The 18,955-nt window shown below is 44.5% G+C and overlaps 1 protein-coding gene across 1 annotated transcript in view; it reads left to right on the forward strand.

The window, feature by feature from the left end:
- The window catches only part of LOC138801882 (transmembrane protease serine 9-like), a 34,267-nt gene continuing 15,312 nt past the window's right edge, over positions 1 to 18,955 (forward strand). Inside the window, exons 1-12 of the mRNA XM_069984976.1 lie at positions 1 to 79; positions 603 to 874; positions 1,211 to 1,380; positions 1,649 to 1,889; positions 2,553 to 2,651; positions 3,208 to 3,511; positions 3,597 to 3,868; positions 5,231 to 5,400; positions 5,595 to 5,864; positions 11,828 to 11,897; positions 15,471 to 15,660; positions 16,432 to 16,706. Of these exons, the coding sequence (XP_069841077.1) occupies positions 54 to 79; positions 603 to 874; positions 1,211 to 1,380; positions 1,649 to 1,889; positions 2,553 to 2,651; positions 3,208 to 3,511; positions 3,597 to 3,868; positions 5,231 to 5,400; positions 5,595 to 5,864; positions 11,828 to 11,897; positions 15,471 to 15,660; positions 16,432 to 16,706 (2,359 nt within the window). The 5' untranslated portion in view covers positions 1 to 53. The remainder of the gene's footprint in view (positions 80 to 602; positions 875 to 1,210; positions 1,381 to 1,648; positions 1,890 to 2,552; positions 2,652 to 3,207; positions 3,512 to 3,596; positions 3,869 to 5,230; positions 5,401 to 5,594; positions 5,865 to 11,827; positions 11,898 to 15,470; positions 15,661 to 16,431; positions 16,707 to 18,955) is intronic.

Below are 18,955 nucleotides of genomic sequence, written 5' to 3' on the forward strand. Positions count from 1 at the left end.
TAAATCAGGGATACTTTATATGTGGGGGAAGCCTGATCTCCAACCAGTGGGTGATGTCCGCCGCTCATTGCTTCCACAAGTGAGTACATCAACTTACCACATGGCGGGAACTTCATAGGAACATAATCCCATCTGATTACTGGTGGTTTGTGCTGAGATCTACATGGTGAAATGATATGTTAGCTAGATACTTAAATAGCTACATAGGAGAGAGTAGATTTATGAGCCATACTTGTAGTCCGCTGTTGCCATCTGTCTCCTCCTCTGGATCAGCACTTTGGGGTTATAGGTCATAGGTCATGGGTTGGATTTGATGGACTCTTCTACCACCTACACCATGTAACTATCCCAGGACCTACATATAGTGATCCCTATACCCCGGCAGTGTGACGTCATTGTGTATAGTGCTATTACTCAGGAATAGAACAGCATTATGTAGGAAGTATATTGTAGTCTTATATGGACACTATATGGGAGTATTATATAGACACTGTATTATTTTATATATTCAGGGATTATATTTATTAGGATTTTTGCTCAGGGACCTACAGTATATCATTGTGTTTGTTACATTCTATATGTTCATTGTATTCTATTTCCAGACCTTTCAGTCCATATAACTACACTGTATACTTGGGGAGATACCGGTTATTATTGGTGGATAATCATACAGTCGTCTCCAATATCAGTGACATCATCCTACACCCGCTGTATACAGGTGTTGGGAGTAAAGGGGACATCGCTTTGCTGAAGCTCTCCAGACCGGTCACCTACACCCAGTACATCCTGCCCATCTGCCTGCCATCATCCAGCGTCACCTTCCCTTGCGGAATGGAGTGTTGGGTCACCGGATGGGGATCAATATCCTCAGGAGGTGAGAGACGAACAAACAACAATCTGTGGCTGGCAGCGGCTCCACCAAAGCCATCGATGTCTGGCACAGGCTCATACCCTGCAATGGGGCATCAATGAATCCTGTAGATCAGTAGCCTGTCTTTTGGGCCATACTCTACGTCAATGTGGTTAAGGATGAAGCATACGGAGCTATATAGGATGGCATATTACATTCCAATGAATCAGTACTGTCATCATCTTGGTCTATAGTTGTTGACTGATATCCGATATCCTTATCTCCTTGTCGTTGGGGAGTGTGATCCAGGTTTTCACATGTACTTACTGATTAAGATCCATTCATTCCTCCATTTCCTAGTGAATTTACCAAAACCAATGACTCTTCAGAAGGTGATGACTCCCATCATTGAAAGAGCAACGTGTGATGGGCTCTACCATGTGGGCTCCACCACCAGCAGCAGTGTCCCCATCATCCTGGAGGACATGATATGTGCTGGATATAAAGATGGAGGCAAGGACTCCTGCCAGGTGAGTGCAGATGGATGATGGATGGAGGCTGCCGCCCGTAGGGGCGCTGGGATGTGTACTGACCATTGGTATCAGATGGAGCAATGTGTATCCGTCTATGCTTAGTAGTCACGGGTTATTGTGAGTTTTTAGATTGAGATGCATGGCATTTATACTACGAAAACTTTATAGTATGGTCCCATATCACTGGACAGAACATAAAAACCCTACAGGCCATCCACCAGATCAGGATGGAGACATATTCATATGAAATATTCATGTCTTCCAGGGAGACTCCGGGGGACCCTTAGCTTGTAAGGTGCTGGGTGTCTGGTACCAAGCTGGAGTTGTAAGTTGGGGAAATGGATGCGCTGTAAGCTATCGCCCTGGGGTGTACACCCTGGTATCTGCCTATACCTCATGGATTCAAAGCTACGTATCAAATGTAACCTTCAGTAACCTTACAAATATCCCTCCGCCATCCCTTCCATGTGACACAGGACAAGGATCTACATCTACAACATCCTCAGGTAAGAAGGAGACGCTACTGGGACCTCATTACTCCGAGAAGGGTTTGAGTTAGATGCTTAGAAAAATTTGGGTTTGTCCAAAATGAACCTTAAATGAACTGCACTATGACATTTGCCGCTACAATAGTGGGACTAGTCTTTTGCTTGATAATGTCGCATTGTTTTCTGATACAGTTGTTGATGTAAAAAAGGCTAAGACTAATTCTTTGTGCACAATAACATTACTGATTATATAAAAATATAGAAATCTTGTAACAAATAAGAAAGCAGTAGCCTCTTCATTCACGTCCCCGCCTACCTTGGTAGAACTCGATAGACAGTTGTATTTCTAACCCATGTTAGATGTGTATGCAGGGGGAACCAGAATAGGGGGACACCTGACATTTCTATAAGTATAGAAGAAAGAAGAGCAGGCTGATATAATTATATAGCACATATAACATAGACTTTTTCCTTACCCGGTATATGAACGTATTATTAGGGGCTACGTGCGCCATACTGATACTGAATTGGTCATGTAGGGATCTGTACTTTAACCTATCAACAGATTATACAGCGCTATAATAAGAAATTCAGCCATTGGCACTTACAATTTTTGGAATTTCACTTAGTTTGTTAGGATTTTTATTGTAATAATTCCATGTTGATCCTCTGTTCTTGCAGTGACCAGGTCTTCACCCCAAACCACTGCCAACCAAACCAACTCCACCCCATCCCCAACTGCTGGTAACACTGGGGTTAAAACCTCCACATCAGCCACAGGTAAGGAGGAGACGCCACTGTGACCCCCAATACCCCAGAAATGTACAGTATGTATGCCATCGGCATTTTTTTAGGCTTGCATGTTCATTATTAGCTGAGCTTGAGAGGTGGGGGTGGTGGTGGTGGTGGTGGGGTTTATACTTACTGCTTTGGTCTTCTGTCTTTCTTCTATCTCTACCATCGCTGCTCAGCCAATCATCGGTGTCTTGCCTCATCCACAGATTGGCGTGTGGTGAAGATAAATGTGGTGAAGATAGATAGATGTGGCGAGATGTGGCGAGTGGTGAAGATAGATAGATGTGGCGAGTGGTGAAGATAGATAGACGATAAATAGAAGACTTGATAATCTCCCCCACCCACCCCAACAGAGCAGAGAGACTGTCACTTTCTAAGGTTCCCACTCTGCCAAGCAGGGGTCCCCTGATTAAATGCTCAATTGTCTCCCATTGATTTCAGTGGGGTTTATTAGTCGAGTCGAGCACGCAAGCTGCTCACTCAGCACCATTCATTATGATTTACATTGTAATAATTCCATGTTGGTGCTCTGTTCTTCCAGGGACCATGACTTTACCCCAAACCACTGCCAACCAAACCAACTCCCCCTCACCCCCAACCACTGCCAACCAAACAAACTCCCCCTCACCCCCAACCACTGCCAACCAAACCAACTCCACCTCATCCCCGGCCAGCAGTTCTGTGTGCGGCTCTCCGGTGGTCAGTAGCCGGATTGTAGGGGGCTCGGATGCTGCGGATGGGGAATGGCCCTGGCAGATCAGTCTACGGTACAAAGGTTCTCACATCTGCGGAGGGTCCTTGATCTCCAACCAGTGGGTCCTCACCGCTGCTCATTGCTTCGAAAAGTAAGTCTGACATATAGAGATGTTCTTTCCCATGAGCCACCAGGTAATGTGTTTTATTGATAATAATTTCCTCTGGTGATAACAGCTCCATTGATGCAGATGATTACTATGTCGCTCTGGGGGTATACCAGCTGTCCGTGATGGATAACCATGAATATAATGCATCTGTAGAGCAAATTATAACACACTCCGCATATACAGGTACAGGGAGTAGTGGAGACATTGCCCTTATCAAGCTGAAGAGCCCTGTCACCTACACCAGCTACATCCTACCCATCTGTCTGCCATCTTCCTCAGTCTCCTTCCCATCTGGCATGGCATGCTGGGTAACCGGGTGGGGAGACATCAATTATGGCGGTGAGTCTACAACAATATGTGATAGAAACATGGATTGCCAAAATGTTGTGTCTTATTTTGAATTGATGTTGGGGGGTGGTGGTATTTGGGAGCGGGGTTAGCAGGGTGACCCCTTAAAGCCCCCCCTGCCCCATCTAGTCCTCTAATCAGTAAAGTAAAGTAAATGAATCCTTTAAAAAAATCTGCAGCTTTTAGCGAGGGTTTCCCACTTCTTGCGGTGGCTTATCTGCCCTAAGAAAAGATGGAGGACGTTGAAGTCCAATCACTCTCTTCCCTGACATCTGACATTTATATCCGGCCTTGAAAATGCTTCTACAATGCGTTATATATAGTGTGGAGCTAAGGGTGGAGGGTGTGCTATATAGACTATGGGGGGGGGGGTTATTAACACTCCGGCCGGGCGTACGCCAATGGAGAAGGCACAGATTTGCCCCTCCTCCCTGGTGTACGCCTGACATATCCCCCCCTCACCCGATGGGCGGACAGGGGAGCAAAGCGGGGAGGAGGCGTGGACCCATTGCACACCAGATTTACCACTGTGTGCACCTCTGATTGAATCTGTGTGCATGCAGGCCAATTGGGGACGGGACCTAATTTGTTCTCTGCTTTTACACTTTCTTCTTGTTAGAAAAGCATCTTGACAATAAGCAGATCACCATCAGCTTCAATCTGGGAGAGAACCGGGGAGTAGGTGTTTGGTTTCTCCGCAGCGCTACCACACAAAACATTAAGATTAAAGGGAATCTGTCACTAGGTTTATTACTTAAATGAGAGCAGCATAAACTAGTGACAGAAATGCTGAACAGATGGGTGTATTACTTACATCATTCTGTTCACCTGTTCTCCTAATATGCAAGAGAATAGGATTCTTCCCGCACCCCTCCCCCCACCCTCCAGCTGCTGCCTGACAGCTGACTATCTATACACAGCATGGATAGATAACTGCAAATCAGCAGCTGGTGGGCGGAGTTTTCTGCTTCTCATGAATATCCAGGACTACTGAGCTCATGCACATAATGGAGAGGACTACTTATTGTCCATGTTATTCAGGAGGAGATCTCTGGATCAGCTGCACAGAACAATGTAAGTGATACATCATTCTGTTCAGCTTCTCTGTCACTAGTTTATACTACCCTGAGATAGGACGCCATAAACCTACTGACAGAGTCTCTTTAACGGGCTGTCTGTGTAATTGTAACATAAGATAAGAAATGAATTCTTTATTGTAGTTGATCTCCACTCTAACCAAAGATTTAAGAATATAGACTAGATGGAGCAGGTGGTCTTTTTCTGCTGACCACCTTCTATGTTTCTATGACTGGATGGATGAAGTTCCTCACAATCCCTTTTGTGATACCACAGAACACCTACCATATCCTGAGACTCTTCAAAAGGTGATGATCCCACTGATCGACTACAAATCATGTGACGCCATGTACCATGTAAACTCTCTTGTGAATATGAACATCAGCATCATCCAGAATGATATGATATGTGCCGGGTACCAACAAGGGACAAAGGATTCCTGCCAGGTACACTGATTCCTGGATGTAGAGTTTCTCGCTAGGTTGATGGGGATAGTTGACGGGATTCTTTTTCTGCTTGACTTGATATCCAATGTGCATGGATGGTCAATGGTTTACACCAAACAGTAACCCAGGATAAGATGATGAAACTCACTTCCCGTTGATCAGGTCTTCACCAAGTCTGTTTCTTTTCCTCTCAGGGAGACTCCGGAGGACCTTTGGTGTGTCACGTAAACAGTGCATGGTACCAAGTCGGCATTGTGAGCTATGGTGATGGTTGTGCCTTTGCAAACCGCCCCGGTGTCTACACATTGACTACGACCTACCAGACATGGATACAAGGCTACATCCCTGAACTAAATTTTACTAACCTGGGAAGGCTAGTTGGTCCCACTGTATCTGGAAATGGAGGCTCCAAAGTGCTGGGTCAAGAACTGGTTCTTCTGATTCTTCTTACCTTGAGTTTCATGGTTTATCATTTCATTTAGGTAATAGCTCTGAGCATTGGGTGGGAATATTACTGAGAAGTGAGCGACGAAGACAGACAAATGTTTCTTATCCCCACTCCCAAAATCTCTACCGCCCCCCCACCCAGACTGCTTTGCTATAGGTGACAGTAGGATGGTCTCTGGAGAGCTCTACTCCCCAATAGTGATGAGCGAACATGTTCGTAAATGTTCAAATGTTCGCACAAACGTGCCACTAATTCTTTGAGTTCGCCGATCACGAAAAATTTGTTTGACGAATCGGAATGGTTTTAACAATCATTTTTGAAGATATTCGAACATGCAAACATTTATTTTGCGATGTACGCAACTGCGTAAGCTTCCAATGAAGGCGTGAGGAAGGAAGGGCACAACAGGTAATGTAGTAGCCACGGTCACTACTGACATCACTGTGATTGGCTGTACGATTAATGTCATTACGTACGTTACGTACATGCTATAAAAACGCAACGCTGAGGTAAATTTTCTCACAGCCTTTCCTGATTCTTGTGCCGTTCAGTAGGGTGAGTGAAAGGAGCAGGGACAGCATCTGAATGTAGTTAGGCCGCAATATTCACAGTGGTAGTTAGTCAGTGTAGGGAGGGAGAGCTTTGTACCTGATAATCTGTACGCATGTGTGTAATGTTCGTGAATGTTCGGCGAACACGAAATGATCACAATCGTTTTTTTATGGTCGTGTTCAGGATCCGAAGCGAACATCAGGATGTTTGCTCATCACTACTCCCCAACTCTTCTGCTGTAGGTGTCCAGATGAATGATTATAGTGTGCAATAGATCTACGAAATGTAAAGCTGCTCCTGTGGTTATTGGTATATATGGTATGTTTATGTATGTAATGTATGTAGAATGTGTGGTACAGTATATATACAGTGTGTGTGCACTTTTGTATGTTAGGTGTATGCATTACATGTACATGTGAATTTATAAAGTAAGTGTATTCGGTGTGTGTGTGTGTGTGTGTGTGTGTATATGTATGGTTGTGTGTTTGTATTTATATGTACATTGGTTAGTATTGAGTGTTTTTACGTATAGTATATGCATATTGTATAGAAATATTCTCTGTATTCTCTTCTGAATATGAAATAAATGTGTTTTATGTTGTTATTTAACCTTTTTTTAGTCCTGAATTACTTTTACTTAATAAGAACCTAATGTACTTTAATAAGCAATGGCTTTAGAGAAGATGGACAATATAGAGGGATAACAGTAAAGAAGAAACAGTGTTAAATTAGGACCTTAGAAAAAAGAATATTGAGAAGAATAGTTTTAGAGTAAAGGCACTCAAGAGAGGAAGAACTTCAGAGAAGTTTGACCTCAGAGAAAGACATTATAGCAAGGCAGAAGAAGAATGACCTCTAGAGAGACAGAACTAAAGAGAAGAACTAGAGAGGAAGGGCTATAGAGAAGAAGCACTCTAGGGAGGAAGAACTAAAGAGAAGAAGCACTCTAGGGAGGAAGAACTAAAGAGAAGAAGCACTCTAGGGAGGAAGAACTAAAGAGAAGAAGCACTCTAGGGAGGAAGAACTAAAGAGAAGAAGCACTCTAGAGAGGAAGGACTAAAAAGAAGAACCACTCTAGAGAAAAAGGACTAAAGAGAAGAAGCACTCTAGGGAGGAAGAACTAAAGAGAAGAAGCACTCTAGGGAGGAAAAACTAAAGAGAAGAAGCACTCTAGGGAGGAAGGACTAAAGAGAAGAAGCACTCTAGAGAGGAAGGACTAAAGAGAAGAAGCACTCTAGGGAGGAAAAACTAAAGAGAAGAAGCACTCTAGAGAGGAAGGACTAAAGAGAAGAAGCACTCTAGAGAGGAAGGACTAAAGAGAAGAAGCACTCTAGAGAAAAAGGACTAAAAAGAAGAACCACTCTAGAGAAAAAGGACTAAAGAGAAGAAGCACTCTAGGGAGGAAAAACTAAAGAGAAGAAGCACTCTAGGGAGAAAGGACTAAAGAGAAGAAGCACTCTAGGGAGGAAGAACTAAAGAGAAGAAGCACTCTAGGGAGGAAAAACTAAAGAGAAGAAGCACTCTAGGGAGGAAGGACTAAAGAGAAGAAGCACTCTAGAGAGGAAGGACTAAAGAGAAGAAGCACTCTAGAGAGGAAGGACTAAGAAGATGAAGCACTCTAGAGAAAAAGGACTAAAGAGGCACAGGCATACACGTTTCGATCTACATTAATTTCTAAAGTTGTTTAAACTGCCGGATATCAAAGTGCCCAGAGAGTAATATAACCCTGTACAAACTCTCTATAAATATACTGTAGTCCTCTGCACATGACTGTAACTCTCTCCACGTGGTTTGTCTTCTTTTAGCTGTTTCTGAATTATGAGTGAAGTGACCACTACCATTACCCGGCCCATAGGACATGTCACAAATACCCTAGGAGGTAACGCAATCTGTAATGAAGATCAACAATGGCCGTACCCAACATCACAGCTCAAGATGAGAAACCGCGATACACTGGAGGACACAGGAGAGCTCAGGGGATGGTGATCCAGGTGTGGGGCCCATGGGATGGACGACAGAGCTATCTGCCATTAGCTAAATGCTACAATAATCTTATATGGAAGTGTATTCATGAACCCAACCAGACACGGGGTTATCGATTAACCTGCTGAGATGATTTACATATCTGTATTAGTCCCCGTACATAATGTTACAGCAAGAATTATCTATTCCTCTGCAGATAATGTAAGGAAAGAATGTACCGGGCAGTTCTCTTACATCAGGTTTCCGGGTAGCGGATACTGTGAATCTCCTATAAAACATTCTAATAGATAAGATGGACGGGACAGAAAATGTGCGGCCGTTCTCTTAAAGCAATGGTTCCTCTTTTGAGAACATTTGGTAATAGTGGGTTAATAGAAAGGGAAGATGCCGGGAGGAGTTCTTCCTTGTAGCTGCTCTCCTGAATGTTATATATGCCACCAATGGCGAGGAAATGCCCATAATGCCCCCCCTGTATCCAGCTGCCTGAGCCAGAGTGGGGGGTGCACCTTGCCTTCTTGCCAATATGTATAAAATTATGAAGGTTTTACTTCTGGGTTACTTTATTTCCAAGGTTAAATACTTGCTGCAAGCAGAGGACAGACGTCCCCCAAGGTGCATAAAAAACCTCTCTAATAATAAAGGACACCATTCACACCGGAAATACGTTGGGGGATGAGGGTCCTGGGTTTCTATGGGCCAAGGTTGGACTTCTTTTTATAATAGATTCACTGAAGTCGACTCTTCAGCAGATTTCTGTCGACTGTATCTGTGCGGGCGGAGGATAGCGCATGGCGTATGGATAGCTTCTCACCTACCATGGACTGCCGGCACTACTGACTCCTGCTGTATAACAGGGGAATGTGTGAGCTGGATATGCTCTCTGTATGGATAGCTTCTCACCTACCATGGGCTTGGTGGCACTACTGACTCCTGCTGTATAATAGGGGAATGTGTGAGCTGGATATGCTCTCTGTATGGATAGCTTCTCACCTACCATGGGCTTTGGTGGCACTACTGACTCCTGCTGTATAATAGGGGAATGTGCTTCATACTGGAGTGAGCTGGATACGCTCTCTGTATGGATAGCTTCTCACCTACCATGGGCTTGGTGGCACTTCTGACTCCTGCTGTAATGGGGGAATCTGGTCCATACTGGAGTGAGCCGATATGCTCTCTGTATGGATAGATTCTGGCCTACCTTGTAGCTTGGATTACCGGGCTTGGCAGCACTGCTGACCCCTGCTGTATAACGTGGGTATGTGCTTTATCTGGTCCATACTGACTGAGAGCTCATTGTCTCTGATCCCTGGGGAACGTCACAGAATTGTAATATTATGCCATGATATCCACCAGGAGACTCAGCGTCGTAGAAGTGGTGTGGTACAATAGCAGTGACAGCCACAGGTTAGAGGGCATCTGATGGACAACTTAGTCCTGGCCTGGTCAATTTTACAGGAGATTGCTGGCAGCTGTATGTGGCCTGCGGACACCAGACCAGAACTCAAATTAACTCTTTACCATCTAAGTAGATGTCTACAACCAGTTGAGGTCCTAAAGCCGATTAGGCAGAACTCTTGTGAGAGGTCCCATTTCTAGACCTCAAAAGATATAGAGAGTAATTAGTTGTACTGAGATCGCCAGTCAAAGGCCCCATTGGTAGGATAATGATTTCAACCTGTTTTTGTGTGTCAACAAACCATGTGATCAACTTATCTTAAGGCAGTTTTATTGCTCTAAAGGGAACCAGGAGCGGACCCCACCTGACCCCCTGGTAGAGCCCCCCATATATACCCCTTCCTGTCGGTCCCGTCACAGAGAAATTGCCAGCTGCTCGTCCGTGCACCCAATATGCAGATTAGAAGAGATAGAGTCCAATGTCCATAGGAAATCGCTAAGCAGGACTAATAGGACTCATCTCTTCTAATTTGCATGTTGGGTGCACAGAAGAGCAGGCAGCAATTTCTCTATGGCGGGACTGGCATCGGGAGCGAGATCGACAGGAGGGGTGTATAGGGGGCCCTACGAATGGGTTTCACCCGAAGTGTGGAGGTGACAGGTTCCCTTTAAAAGGTACCTCTAGGGCCTGTCCTGGGGCCTGGGTGTTCAGACCCTGACCAATTGCTAGACTAAGGGTGCGTTTACACAGACAGATTTTGGAAGCCAAAGCCAGGAATGGATTTGAAAAGAGGATAGATCTCAGTCTTTCCTTTATGACCTGATCCCTGTTTATGGTCTGTTCCTGGCTTTGGCTTCAAAGATCTGTCAGATAAATCTGTCTGTGTAAACGCACCATAAGCAAGAAGAATAACATAGCTGAGCATTGCTTTTCTCCACTTCTAGTGCACTTGTCCCAAGATGGTCCGATAAGTTTACATTATGAGATGTTCTCGGTCAAGCCACAGAGCTGGGATAGAATGTGCGTATAATGAACTTCTCCCAGTATATTTTAGCAATTAGTTAGGATCTAAACCCCAGACACCAACCAATCAGAACTTTTCCCCTAGGACATTTCAAAAGTTTTTTGAACACTCTTGTCCCTTTATAGAACCTCATACTGTACTTTCTTCACTGTTGACCACTGTACTTGGCCTGGCTGTGGCCTGGAGCCGTTGGCTGATCTAAGCACTCGGAGATGGCCATTGGCCATGAGGAACTTGTGGTGGCAGACCTCAAGGCAAAATTCTCTGTTTAGACCGCTGTCCATCATCACAAGTTCAATCTGTAATATCTCTCTTTGAGAATAGAAAGCAAGTTGTAGATTGTGCTCAAGAGATGGGTAAGTGATGGAGGGAGACCATTGAGGGAGACTCCTGGCCCACTGTAGCTTGGGTTCAGGATCTGGATGAAGACCCAACACTATGGTCCTCACTCCATCCGCCGTTCTTAATCTCTCATAGGCTTAAATCCAAGAATTACATAATAAAAGATTGTACAGTGTGAACAAGAACTAATAGTACTGTAAGCCGTCACTTTCCTGAGATATCGGAGGGCAAAGTCATTGTCAAAGCAAACTATCTAGAATTGCTTCATGCACCAACCTCCATGTGATGTCTGATAGCAATTGTCAACCGATAGAGGTTTATGATATACCAATAAAGAGTGATAAGGGGGCTAAAGTATGGTCCCCCCCCCCCTCAAACAAACCATATAACCATATGTCCAACATAGGCAAATCCTTCCAAGAAATGATAGCAGCCACCAAGAATCCACCCGAGGAGCTATCATGGACTTTGCTTCGTATATTGGAGATTTCAGTATTTTGTCTAAGTTATATATTTACCAGTAGGTTGAAAAAGTCAAGTAATACAATCTATACAATCTGTACAAAGAAGCTATAAATAGATAAAAAATAATGTTTGCTTGTAAATCAAAGTTCTAGCGTGAGAACATCCCACACAGCAGCGACACCTTCTATATCTGAGGAGTCCACTGCTCATCTTCCAGAGGCGACAAAGTCATCAGTGTGAAGACATGGAGAAGAGCCTGCTCTATATACTGGTAGCGCTATGCCTAGGTAAGAGACTTTCATATATAGGTGCAGGTAACACCTTCTACATCATCTATGAGATGGGTCATCATTGTCCATTTCCTGGTAACCTTTTTTCACATAATGTTTAGACCAGTGCTTCTCAAACTTTTTCTACTGGAGCCTTACCCAACAGACCAAGGCAATGCCTGGGCCTCACGAGACTGACCATGAGGGTGCCTGGGCCTCACCCAACAGACTAAGGCAATGCCTGGGCCTCACGAGACTGACCATGAGGGTGCCTGGGCCTCACCCAACAGACCAAGGCAATGCCTGGGCCTCACGAGACTGACCAAGAGGATGCTGGGGCCTCACCCAATAGACCAAGAGGGAGCCTGAGCCTCACCCAATAGACCAAGAGGGAGCCTGGGCCTCCCCACACTGAGCATGAGGGTTCCTGGGCCTCACTATTTGTGGTGAAAGTCCATTTAAAAGCTGAAAATAATGCTAGGGCTCCTACCACCCTTCTCCCAAGTTCTATATACTAATAAAGCAAGTACAAAATAAATTAATAATGTTGTTAATATAGAGATTTCTGCAAATAGCAAAAGGACTGTGCAGATCATAGTTACTTTGTGAAAACTGGCTCCTCAGCTGGGCCTCACCAACAACTAGGGGGCGCCTCACAGTTTGGAAGCAGAAAATAATAAGAAAGTGTAAGGATCTGAGCAATTGACAGAATGTAATGAGAAGCAGGGTCGAAGCATCTCCAGAACGTCCGGTCTTGTGTTAAGGGAATTAAATCAGATAATTTAATTTATTTAAATTTTTTTGTGATTAGCTTCAACAATTCTAGCAGAGGGGTCAGGGCCCTTTGTTCTTGTACTTACCAAGCATCCAGGCACGTTCTGTATGTCTAGCTGATCAGCCCTAAATGATTTAGTACCCCACTGTGCCCCGCTCCAGTCTGTGGACAGTTCCTATGTGGAGCTCTGGTGACCAATCCTGGTACCCTGGAGTTCACTGTTCATTCTGGTCCTGACCACTGACAGGAGCGAAAAGCAGGTAAGTATTACTCCATCACATGCAGAGGAGCAGGTAAGTAGTGATTTTATGTACTGACACTTATCTCCTTACAGTCCATGAGCTGGGCAATATGCATCTAGAGCTGGCAGTATAGTGTGGAATATTAATCAGCATGAAATCCAAAATTAATTTTACAATTCAGTGAAATCTCCAGAAAAAAATATTGTGAGGCTCATAGGATGCTGGAAGTGACGGCTAGCCCAATAGATGCTGGAAGTGAAAGCTATCCCAATAGATGCTGGGAGGGAAGACTAGCCCAATAGATGTTGGAAGTGAAGCCTAGCCCAATAGATGCTGGGAGGGAAGACTAGCCCAATAGATGCTGGAAGTGAAAGCTATCCCAATAGATGCTGGGAGGGAAGACTAGCCCAATAGATGTTGGAAGTGAAGCCTAGCCCAATAGATGCTGGGAGGGAAGACTAGCCCAATAGATGTTGGAAGTGAAGCCTAGCCCAATAGATGCTGGGAGAGAAGACTAGCCCAATAGATGCTGGAAGTGAAAGCTAGCCCAATAGATGCTGGGAGGGAAGACTAGCCCAATAGATGTTGGAAGTGAAGCCTAGCCCAATAGATGCTGGGAGGGAAGACTAGCCCAATAGATTCTGGAAGTGAAGCCTAGCCCAATAGATGCTGGGAGGGAAGACTAGCCCAATAGATGTTGGAAGTGAAAGCTATCCCAATAGATGCTGGGAGGGAAGACTAGCCCAATAGATTCTGGAAGTGAAAGCTAGCCCAATAGATGCTGGGAGGGAAGACTAGCCCAATAGATTCTGGAAGTGAAAGCTAGCCCAATAGATGCTGGGAGGGAAGACTAGCCCAATAGATGTTGGAAGTGAAGGCTAGCCCAATAGATGCTGGGAGAGAAGACTAGCCCCATAGATGTTAGAAGTGAAGGCTAGCCCAATAGATGCTGGGAGGGAAGACTAGCCCAATAGATGTTGGAAGTGAAGGCTAACTTGATCAATTCTTGGACTGAAGACTAGCCCAATAGATGCTGGGACTTAAAAATAACCCAAAAGATACTGGGATTAACGACTAGCCCAATAGGTTCTGGCAGTGAAGGCTAGCCTAATAGATGTTGGGAGTGAAGACTAGCCCAATAGATGCTGGGAGTGAAGGCTAACTTTATCAATTCTGGGACTGAAGACTAGCCCAATAGATACTGGGATTGAAGACTAGCCCAATAGATGTTGGAAGTGAAGGCTAACTTGATCAATTCTGGGACTGAAGACTAGCCCAATAGATGCTGGAAGAGAAGCCTAGCCTAATAGTTGTTGGGAGTGAAGGCTAGCCCAACAGATGCTGGGAGTGCAGGCTAGCCCAATAGATGCTGGGAGTGCAGGCTAGCCCAATAGATGCTGGGAGTGCAGGCTAGCCCAAGAGATGCTGGGAGTGCAGGCTAGCCCAATAGAAGAAAAACCCTCATAAATCTCATACTGCCTCAATCCTGAGCCAGTGCTGGGGTGTACCCTGGTGGATGTGCCATGATGACATCTCGTACGTTGGATTCAAGATGCTGCAGCCATCACGATCACTTGGCCGCTTAAACTATTGATTGGATATCTCTTCCTATATTCTGTGTATAGTAAAGTCAGTCTCCAAACAGGGACAAAGTGGTTGCAGATCTGTAGAGACATTTATTTGGGAAATTAGTGGTGGTCTGATGTCCACAGGATAGGGGATAATATACTGGTAGGTGAGGGTCAGTCAGATACAAGAATATTGTCCTCTTCATAAATGGAGTGCAAGGCCAGGCCTCTATTCATTTTCTATGGGCTGAGCTCCGTGTCTGATTTCATTAGCCCATGGACACATTATGTGTGGGCCTCCACCTTTCTGGACATATTATGTATGGGCCTCCACCTTTCTGGACATATTATGTATGGGCCTCCACCTTTCTGGACATATTATGTGTGGGCCTCCACCTTGGTGGGCATATTGTGTGTGGGCCTCCACCTTTCTAGACATATTATGTGTGGGCCTCCACCTTGGTGGGCATATTGTGTGTGGGCCTCCACCTTGGTGGGCATATTATGTATGGGCCTCCACCTTTCTGGACATAGGTGTGGGCCTCCACCTTTCTAGACATATTATGTGTGGGCCTCCACCTTTGTGGACACATTATGTATGGGCCTCCACCTTTGTGGGCATATTATGTGTGGCTCTCAACCTTGGTGGGCATATTATGTGTGGGCCTCCACCTTGGTGGGCATATTATGTGTGGGCCTCCACCTTGGTGGGCATATTATGTGTGGGCCTCCACCTTGGTGGGCATATTATGTGTGGGCCTCCACCTTGGTGGGCATATTATGTGTGGGCCTCCACCTTGGTGGGCATATTATGTGTGGGCCTCCACCTTGGTGGGCAGCCTCCCTCCCTCCTGGTCCCAGTTAGTGTGCTGTCACCTCTATGTGACGTGTGGTGATGCTACTGAGACCACTCACCACACATAGCAGAGCAATAGAGGGAGAGGGTCTTCTCGGTGGTTTCCCCTTATGTAATGATGGATTTTCTTACTTTCTGTCTTTCCCTCAGCCTCGTCCCCCTCCAGGGCTCAGCCATCATGCGGGTCTCCAGTCTTCTCCAGCCGGATTGTCGGTGGTAAGGACGCTGTGGATGGAGAGTGGCCCTGGCAGGCTAGTTTCCAGTATACCGGCATCCATCTCTGCGGAGGGTCCTTGATCTCCAGCCAGTGGGTGCTGAGCGCCGCTCATTGCTTCCCAGCGTAAGTTTCCTCCATCCATCTCCTGACCTCTTATCGCCTCAATGGCATCAGGAATAGAATCTATGAAGACTTTCCCATCCCCCCGCTATTCTCCGTCATCTACTGTTTACAATGTTCATCTTTTATTCTGCGATCACACGGCTGCTTTAACCTATAACGGGGAAAAACGCTGCAAAGAGTCCACAGAAACATTGCAGCTTAGCTCATCCTAGGTGGGGGTTAGTGGTTCGGGCCCATGATCGGGGGTTTATGCGATAGCCTGGCTATGTCCTGTAGATCCCACAAAACCCAGGAAATCAGGCTGCCAGCATTTCATTCAGTATAAAGTATAAAGCAGGGGCACTGCTGGGAACTGCAGGGCTGTCCAAGCCCTGATCCCCAAACAAGCAGTACTTTGCATACAGACCACACCTTTTATACCTATTAGAATATACAATTACAAGCAGGTTGTTATTAGGGAACCACGGTAGCTGGTTGGTGTTAGTTCACTGTGTGGACTTGGGGAGATATAAGGTGAAGGCCTCCAGGTGTTGCAGATACAATTCCCATCATGCCCGGAGGTGGGTGGGGACAGGGTGTCTGTGGGTTACTGATCACATGTTACAGTAATGAAGCACATAGATGCAGCTGTGCCGGGATGAAGCAGATGGCACTGGAGGACTGTAGGACTGACCATGGTGAAGGTTCCTATACGGGCAAAGAAAAGAAAACCTGCTTCCTTCTATATTCTAGATAGACACAAGTGCCACTCATTTCTCTGTGATTTTTCAGGGAGTTGCTTCTTGCTGACTATGAGGTGCAGCTGGGAGCGTACAGCCTCGCCCTGGACAATCCGCACAGCGTCCGGAGGAAGATCAGCACCCTTCACAGCCATCCCAACTATGATATCACCCCCCCTGAAGGGGACATCGCTCTGGTCAAGCTGGACAGTCCGGTCACCTACACCGATTACATCCTGCCCATCTGTCTGCCATCATCATCCTCCGCCACCTTCCCCTGCGGCATGGAGTGCTGGGTCACCGGCTGGGGACATGTAGACTATGGGGGTGAGTGATGCGGAACTTTCAGAGTTACATCCAGGGGGCAGAGGCCTCAGTTCACACAAGATGAAACCAAGTAACATGTGGTAGATTAAAGGGGAACAATAACAATTGTTTTATATGAACTGGTGTCAGAAAGTTATATAGATTTGTAATTTACTTTTATTTAAAAATCTCCAGTCTTCCAGTACTTATCAGCTGCTGTATGTCCTGCAGGAAGTGGTGGATTCTCTCCAGTATGACACAGTGCTCTCTGCTGCCACCTCTGTCCATGTCAGGAACTGTCCAGAGCAGGAGAGGTTTTCTGTTTCTATGTTTTTATTAAGTTTTTCAAAAGCATTGTAGACAAAGCAAATTTTTGCAAACAAAGTATACAATTAAACCGACATGTTGTATATTTAAACATAAGGAGAAATCAAAGAAAATAAACATAACTCATTAAGAAAAACATTAATTCAAGCAGTATTCCCGCAAGCCATTCACAAAAATTTGATAAATTTGCATGTATTATGTTCATACATGTTTTGTAATATGTTCATAATAGTTAAGGTGAGAAAAGTGGACTAATCGTCCACGGTGACCACATCTCTCTGAATTTTAGAATAGTGTTGTTGCCATAGGCTATAGCCTCCTCATATTTATACGTTTTGTTTATTTCTTGAACCAATTCTGATTTAGTTGGTATATCAGGTGTTTTCCACCGTCTGGTGATTAGTAGTTTTGCTATCGTTATAAGCAAGCAGAATAGTGTCCTGTGTTGAGGTATTATGTGTTGTATTTCCAAAAATAGTATTGCTAATTGGGGTGTTATAGATATTGGGTATTTGAAGATTTCACACATTACATCTGAGACCTCTGACCAATATCTAGCTACAGGAGGGCAACCCCACAAAATATGAATTAAAGAGCCATCATTGCCACAATTCCTCCAACATTTTTGTGAAGTTGAGGGGAACATTTTGTGGAGCCTTAAGGGGGTATAATACCATTGTAACCTGGTTTTAATACAGTTCTCAACGTGTGCTATACAGTGAACAGCTTTATATGACCAACGGAAGGCTCGTTTCCAATCGTCCTCCGAGGGTGATATATTTAGGTCTGATGCCCATTTTTCAAAAGGGCCTATGGGTTCAAACTCCATATGGTTGCCTAACAAGTTATAAATATACTTAATGCTTTTTGGTTTCATATTGAATAATCGGATGATTTCCGAACTACATTTTAAGGAAGTATGTTTCCTTGTCATTAAATAGTGTCTTATTTTTAGGAATTTATATAGGTCTTCTTTGGGCAGATCATAAATTTTCTGTAGTTCTAGATATGTGTGGAAAATGCCCTCCTGGAACAACTGGTTCACCTCCGACAAACCCCTTGCAATCCAATTGGATAAATCAATTTTAGGAACAGCAACATGGAGTACGTCTAGTGGTAAATGTGGCAAAATGATATTCTGTCTTGTACCTATAGCGGTATGGGAAATAATCCAAGCTTTTAAGCTTGCTATTGTGGTGCAAGAGTGAATTCTCGGAGTGGGTAAGTGCCATAAATAAGCATATAATAATGACTTTAGTGAATATGGTTTAACTAAATATTGTTCGACAGTCATCCATGGGGGGGTTGTATCATTCTTAAACCATGCGTATGTCTGCGCTAAGATTGTGGCCCTATGATACAGTTCAATATCCGGTAGCCCAATTCCGCCTGCTGAATTATGTTTGTGCAGTAGTTTATATGATATTCTGGGCCTTTTAGAGCCCCATAAATATGATAATAAAATGGTTCTAGTAGCAGAAAAGAATTTCTTTGGTACGCCTATGGGAACATTGCGAAATATATACATCAGTTTAGGAAGCAAAAACATTTTGAATGCATTGAGTCTACCTAGCCACGACAGTTCCACCTTGTTAAATTGAGCTATATCAGTTCGTAATGTGTGCAGAAGTGGCACATAATTTTCAGTGTAGAGGTTTTTTAATGGAGATGTTAGAGAGATACCTAGGTAAGTTAATTTAGAATTTTGCCAATCAAGAGGGTATAGAGATTTTAATTGGTTTAGTTTCCCTGTGGGAATATTAATTGGGAGTGCTTGTGTTTTATTAGTGTTTAATTTATAATACGAGATCTTTCCAAATTTCTCCAGGGTAATTAAGATATTAGGGAGAGAGACCACTGGTTCAGATACCGTTAGTATAATATCATCTGCATAAAGAGAGAGAGTGTGTTTCTCCTCTCCAATAGCAATCCCTCCAATATTT

The sequence above is a fragment of the Dendropsophus ebraccatus genome, chromosome 9 (genome assembly GCF_027789765.1).
Source record: "Dendropsophus ebraccatus isolate aDenEbr1 chromosome 9, aDenEbr1.pat, whole genome shotgun sequence".
NCBI lineage: Eukaryota > Metazoa > Chordata > Amphibia > Anura > Hylidae > Dendropsophus > Dendropsophus ebraccatus.